Here is a 6,906-nt window from a genome sequence, read left to right on the forward strand (position 1 = left end):
GTCTGGGGGTACAGACTCTCTGCAGTTCGTGCTTGGGCAAAAGCTGTTGGGGAGTGTGGGCCGATGTGGGTTCATGCTCTTTCTGGGGGTACAAGCTCCCTCCCTGGGGCAGAGGCTGTTTCTGGAGCAGGGTTTTCTCCCACCAGGGTGCTCTGACTGTCTGGGGTTCATGCACTGGGGGCCAACTCACCTCCAGGCAGCTCGGCAGGGCCGCATGTCTCCCTGTCCACTGGCACGTCTGCCTGCCACAGTCGCTTGGTGCACATCTTCCATAGTCCCAGGTGGGCGGCGTCGCACACAACGCTGCCATTGGCCTTGAAGGTGTTGAGTTCCACCCAGAACTCAGTACCCACGGCCAGCACAGCCAGCGTGGCGCCCACAGAGGTTAGCAGCAGCACCAGCTTGATCTTCCCCTCCTGCTCCGGCGACAGCCCAGATTTGTGCTGCCCTCGAGCCCGGCCCGATGCCCCCCTTCGCCGGTCCTCCTCTTGCATTAAGAAGTTGGACCACATCATCATCACTGTGTGGGGATGGGCCCAGGTGTAGAGGGCTCCCAGGGGCGGGGAGGTGCCTGGGATCTTGAAGGGATGAGGGGCTGTTTCCCCTGGACTCTGAAAAGGGAATTCCTGAATCTCCCTGCAACCTCCCAATGAGGGAGCCGGGGTGCCTCTGGGGCTCAGGAAAAATGAGAAAAAAACAAGACCTTCCAGCTAAGGAACCCTCTGAGGTCCAGAGGAGAGCCTGGAGTACCCCCAGAAACTCAACAGAAACGATGTGACCCAGAGAAAGAGCAAGGCCCCCTGATGCTCAGAGCTAGAACCTGGGTGCCCAGGAGGGAGGCAGAAGACTCCAGGGCCAGGAGAATGAAGTGTGGGCTGAAGCTCGAGGGGCTGTCAGGGTTCCTGCCTGGGGTAATAACAAAAGGGAAACTGGTTTCCTGACAGAAGGGATCCGAGCTCCCCACTGGCTCAGAGTTTGGAGTACCCAAGAAGGGGGCGCAGAAGTGCTCCCAGTGTTTAGAGGAGACACCTGCTGGCTTCCTTTGGGCTCAGACTCTGGGGAAGGAAGAGTTGGGGCTGCCGGGGGAGGTGGAGGTGGAGGGAGGGAAGTCAGAACTCCTTCTGGGTCTCAGAGAGGCAGAAGGACCGCCCCCAGACCCCCCCACCTCCCCACACACAGCAGTCACAGAAGGGAATTGCAGCGTGCAGAGAAGGCGTGGGCTGGGGACCTGCTGGAATTCAGGCAAAGGGGCTGAGGGTCTCCCTGGCCATTCAGAGAAGAGAGATCTGAAGTCTGCACTGGGACTGAGATGGGACCAGAGGCCGAGGGACACAATGGACTTCAGAGAAGGGGGCTGAGGGTTCTCCCAGGGCTCAAGAGGGGGACCTGGGGTCCCCACTGGGGCTCAGATGGAGTGGCTGTGGTCCACACTGCGGCTCAGGAAATGAGGACAGAGTCCGCCCGCGGTCCAGAGGACAGCTGGGATCCCCAAGGGACTCTGCGTCCCCTCGGGATCACTGGGTCCCCCCTCCCCCGGGCTCCCAGGGCCCGTCCGGCTGGGACGCCTCCAGCCTCAGCTCCAGGCCGGGCGCCTCCCGCAGGCCTCCCACCCCCGGCTCCTGGGCAGGGACCCCGCTCGCGCTACTGCCTGGGCGCCTCGCCGGCCCCAGCTCCGCGATCCTCCGAACTGTGGTCTCCGCTCCGCCGCCGGCCCGGCCGCCCACCAGCGCTGCTCGAGCTGCGGCCTCGCCCCCAGCCGCCCACCCCCACGCTCCCGGCTATTTCGGGCTCGACCCGTAAATAACACCAGCACCTGTCGCCCGGCGCCTGTTGCCATAGGGATCCCGGGTATTTTAAGGGACAAGAGGCAGGGGAGGGGCTAGGGCCGAGTCTTGACCCGGCTGGAGCCTGAAAGGACATTATTTCCTTAAGCGGCAAGTGCGAGAAGTGAGGGTCCGATCTCTCTGGTGACCAAACAGAGAGCAGGGCAGGGAGCCTGGACTTTTGGTACCGAGCAGGCAGGTTGGGAACTTGAACTGCTGGGTCAGTGGAAAGAGGGGCTGGGGGGTGGACCCCCAGGTCTGAGGGAGGAAGGGCTGGAGTCTGGACTCCTGGGTCTTGAAGGTGGAAGGACAATTCTGCACTGGGGTCCTCAGCTCTGCAGGAGGTAGAAAGGGCAGAACCAGGGAGAGGCTGGGTGCCAGGGCGCAGGAATCAAAGCCACAGTCCTCATCACCGAATTTATTAGACAGGGCACCCAGAGGACCTTCCATGCAGCTTCGCTCCCCCAGGGGCAGGGACAGGACAGCCATGTGGAATGGCAGCAGGGCCTGGTCTTTACTCCTCCACCCACCGGCCCTCAGCCCTTGTGCCAACCGCCCAGGTGGGCCCCACCTTTCACCAAGCCCCTTGCTGGTGAACTGCCCTTTCTGTGCATCCTGCTCTGGATGCCCAGGGCACCCTGTGCCGCTTCCATTGGAGTACATGTGACTGTGTGCGTCTGCTGCTGTCTCTGGCCTGGAGCAGGGCCCAGATGCAGGAGGTTCCTCGTGCTCAGCACCAGCTAGCCCGAAACCACACAGGAGGCCTCAGGAAATGTGCATTAGATGACTTGAATGAACGCACAAGCAATGGATAATGATGGGTGATGTGAGATGGTGACACACAGATGTCCCCTCCTAAGCTAGGAAAGGTGTCCCCGTTAGAGGTCCTCTCCCTCTGTGTTGATTAACTCTCAACCCAGGCAACTGGCCTAGCAGGCAGCTGCAAAGGCATCAGAAATTTCTTAAATGAATGGGCAAAACCTGTTCTTTCTTTGGCTTTACTGGGTCTTCCCAGGCCTTGAGAGGCTCCAAAGGGGGATTCGAGGCTGTGCTCGGCTCTGGCTGCAGCTCGGGATGGAGCTGGGTAAGGCAGCGCTGGGGATGGTCCACCTACCCTCTGAATCCATCTCCTCTCTGGGCCCTGGGTCTCCCTATCTTTCTCAACACCCTGCTGTAACAGCTCTCTTTTCAGGATACTTTGTTCTGTCCCCTCTCTCCCTGCCCCTCCTTTCTTTTCTTCGGTATGGAGGTTCTTGTCACTTTCACACCAGAAGGATGGCCTGGTCTCCTTTCCCTCTACCTTCCTTCCCTCATTATTCCTTCAGCTCAAACAGGGTCCCAGTCCCCACCCCTGCACTGCAATGACCTGCTATCAAATGGAGCAAACGGTCACTTTGCTCTCATGACCTTCTTCCAGTTCCCAGTGGCATTTAGCGCCACAGGCCAATTCCTGTCCTCCACCTTCTCTCCTCTCCCCATGCAGATGCCCCCCAGGCTCTGGTTGGGGTCACCTCTCTATCCACACTTACCTCCTCATCCAGCTTGGTGGCTTTAAACATTTCCTACACAATGATGTTTCCAAAATTTGTATTTCCAGCCGTGACCACGCCCCCAGCTCTAGTCTCCCATTTCCAACCCAGTACCTGATACCCAACTTGACTGTGGCCAAAGGTCACGTGGTTCGACTCTTCCACTGGAATCCTGATCCCTTGGCCCAGTAGCCCCCTTTCTGGGAACACCCAGTGCAGCTACTTAAGTGGCACACACCCAATTAAGCTTCTCACTTCCCCTCATTTTGGTTTCTCTTCCTTCTCCCGCTATATCCAGTTGGCCACTTCAACAGGCTCCATCTCCAAAGTCCCATGCCCTATTCTTCACTTCTCTCCACCCTCACTGACTCCACGTGGGTCCAGGCCAAATTAGCCTGAGCTGAACAACAGTCCCCTAACTCCTTACTGCCACTTTCACCCCTAAATCTATTCTCAGCACAACATGCCTTCTGTTATTCTTTAATGTAAATAAAAGCATAACCGTGCCATGCCATGCTCATCCCATAGAGTCAGGGCTACAAGGCTCCTCATGATTGCCCAACAGCCTGCGCTTCTGACCTCACCTGGTTTGCTCCCCTTGTTAACCTGCCCACCGCTTCCCAGGCTGCCCGCCAACCTGGGGCTCCTAGAGGCTTTTGTGCCACCTGCCATGGTGGCCAGAACGCAGCCTTCTTACAACCCACGTCTCTGTTCCAATGTTCCCTCTGCAGGGAGGGCTTCTCAAGGCCCCTGTTCCATAACCGTCACCACATCTTGCTTAGTTTTTAAAGCAGTTCCCCGAAACTGAAATTCTCTTACGTATTGTTCGCCTCTCGTGTGGGCTCCAGGAGAGCTGGACCTTGACCACATGCTCACCACATGCTGTGGGCCTAGCCTGAGTCTAGAACAGGATGGCACTCCACAAATGTTTCTCAAATACTGAAAACAAGCAAGCAAAAGAAGTGAGTCATCCCTGTACGCTACACTTGGGTAGTGGGGAGACATGGGAGAGCAGATTTCCACATCCCTCTCTGTGGTTCTACCTCTCCATCTCTGTGTATGTGTCTCCAAGATGTCTCTTTTTTGACGTGTACATCTCTGTGTCAGTCTCTCTCCTGTCCTTTTTTCTCTCCTCTCTGGATTACCTTTCTTTTTCTGCGACTCACCTAGTTTGGATCTCTACTGCTCTTACCCTTTCTCCCCTGTCTCCCCTCCTCCCTCTCCCAGACTCTGTCCTCCCACAGCCCTCTCCTGTCACTCCCTCTGTCCGCCCTCCACCTTTCTTGCTGTTTGGCCTTTGAACCCTAGAACCCACCACCCCTTGACCAGTTCTTCCCCCTTTCTCACCAAACTTGTTTCTTTAATGCCACCTCTTCCTGTCTCTTCTTTCCATGTATCATCCCTACACCAAGTTTTCCCTAATTTGTATTGTCCCCATTTTAGCATCTCTCCCTGACATGGCCCCCACGGCATTCTTCCTTGAACCCTGGCAGAAACCCTGACAGCCTGGTGCCATTGCTGTCCACTCCCACCCTGTCTATGCCCCATCTTTCTTCCCACTAAACCAGGAGCCCCCAGGGGCAGGGCAGGGCCTGAGTCATCTCTGCACTTCCAGCATCACCAAGAACCTGGCCTGGCATCCTGGAGACCTCAGGAAATATTTGCTGAGCCAGCGAAGGGAAATCCACTACGCATGGGATCTTCAGTGTTCTCAGTGACCTTCAAACCCATACCACCTCCACTCCCTTTGCTCAGTTCAACCGCCTTTGCTCAGTTCAACCGCCCTCCTGTCACTATCTACAACAGCCATGTCCCAGGGGTCTCCTAACACCCACGTCTAACCCTGCCCTTAGCCTGTTTAACCCTGCCCAAAGCTCTCCCATGTCTCCCCACTACCCTTAGAATGTCCTGAATCCTAAGCCTGGAACTCCAACCCCTTAAGACTCTGGTTCCAGCTGCTTCTCTGGGCTTATCTCTCAACCCCATCCTGCCCCATGTAGCATGCTGTTTCACTCCCCCAAGCCTTTGCGAGCATTGTTCTTTTGCTAGAAAGCCTCCCTCACCCCCTTTATCACCTGGCAGACTCCTACTTATCCTTCTGAAACCCAGGCTGGGCATGACATGAGTGCCACCCACTCCAGGCAGCTGGTCGGTCACTCTGTTCTCTGTTCAAGATGTCCATGTGGTCCCTGTTCCAGCACTGATCACTCTATGTGGATTGTGGTTTTCGAAGGCTCCTATAGGGTCTGCTTCACTGTTTCACCTCAGGGGACACTGATTCTAGTGCACTGCCTGGTACATTAGCAGAGCCGCATAAGTGTCAAGTGAATGGCTGAATGAATGAAACAGTACCTTTAAGTTCAGCGCCTCTCCTGCACACCAGACATGGCTCCTGTGCTTCAGTATTTGTGTTAATTATCTGCTTCCTTCTACAAGTGAGTTTCAAGAGCCAGTGCATGTTTGATGCTGGATTCCAGCTCGTCCCTGCCTCTCACTCTCATCTCTTCAGTTCCTGCCGCCCCCTTGTACACCATTAATGGTTGTGCTCATGCTGAAAGCCATTTATTCCATGGCTCCCCAATGTCCTCAGAATAAAATCTAAACTCCTAGCCTAACCCAGATGTCCCTGTGTCAGTGGTCCCTGGGAGTCTGGCAGGGCCTTGGTCTTAAGCCTCCTCTTGTTGCATCTGAACCTGGCTCACTGCTAAAAGCCCTCTCTGCAACTCCTTCTGCCCCAGGGCCTTTGTGTAGGCTGTTCTCTGGAGCCAGCTCTTCCCCCTAGCTTCACCTGGCTGGCTTGTCATCTTTTCAGCATCAGCTAAAATATCCCTTTCTTTTAAGCTGGGTGAAGCCCCTGATGGAGCATATTTGTAGCATTTCAAATTTCTCCTATATCCTAATTATAACTTACTGTTGTGTACACAATTTTTTGATCGTCTAATGCACAAGATGTAAACTCTACAAGGATATTGGGGACCCTGTCTGTCTGCCTCACTGAGCGCTCAATATTCAGCACAATGCGGAGCACTTGGGCCGGCGAATGAGACAAATGGACCCTCGTGGAATAATGAATGAGAAAGTGAACAAATGTCCACGTCCATGCCTTGTCATTCTGTCTTTCCGCATCCCTTCTCTTTACCTCTTATTACACAGAGCATATATATAGTTTGTAGGTGTAACTATATATTCGTGTAACTGGCCCCTCTCCAGGAGTTGGGCTGGGTTGGGAGTCCCTCTCTCTCCCCGCCCCGCCCCCACATGCACACAGCAAAACATTAAAAAGAAAACATTTCAAAACTGCAAAAAACACCACACCCCACCCCCACCCTCCAACCTCCCTCCCGCTTCAAACAAACACGACGCTCCCTCACACGGCCCCCTCCCTTCCCTTCCCCCTCCCTCGGGGTCCCTGATAGGAGGGTGGGGGCGCTCACCCCCGCCCGGGGGCTGGAGAGGGGTCGCGGGGGCGGGGCAGGGGGAGGTCAAGCAGTCTCCAGCGCGTTCACGGGGAAGGAGGGGGGCGCCCCACCCCTGGCAGCCTCGTTGCACGCGCG

At 55.9% G+C, this 6,906-nt stretch overlaps 1 protein-coding gene across 3 annotated transcripts in view; it reads right to left on the reverse strand.

The window, feature by feature from the left end:
- Positions 1-515, reverse strand: part of CACNG6 (calcium voltage-gated channel auxiliary subunit gamma 6) — a 9,164-nt gene extending 8,649 nt beyond the window's left edge. For all 3 annotated transcript variants that reach the window (XM_039879907.1, XM_039879906.1, XM_039879905.1), the window contains exon 1: positions 191-515. In XM_039879907.1, the coding sequence (XP_039735841.1) occupies positions 191-515 (325 nt within the window). The remainder of the gene's footprint in view (positions 1-190) is intronic.
- Between the last annotated feature and the right edge of the window lie 6,391 nt (positions 516-6,906).

This window comes from Pteropus medius, unplaced genomic scaffold (genome assembly GCF_902729225.1).
Source record: "Pteropus medius unplaced genomic scaffold, Ma_sr-lr_union100, whole genome shotgun sequence".
In the NCBI taxonomy this organism is placed as follows: Eukaryota; Metazoa; Chordata; class Mammalia; order Chiroptera; family Pteropodidae; genus Pteropus; species Pteropus medius.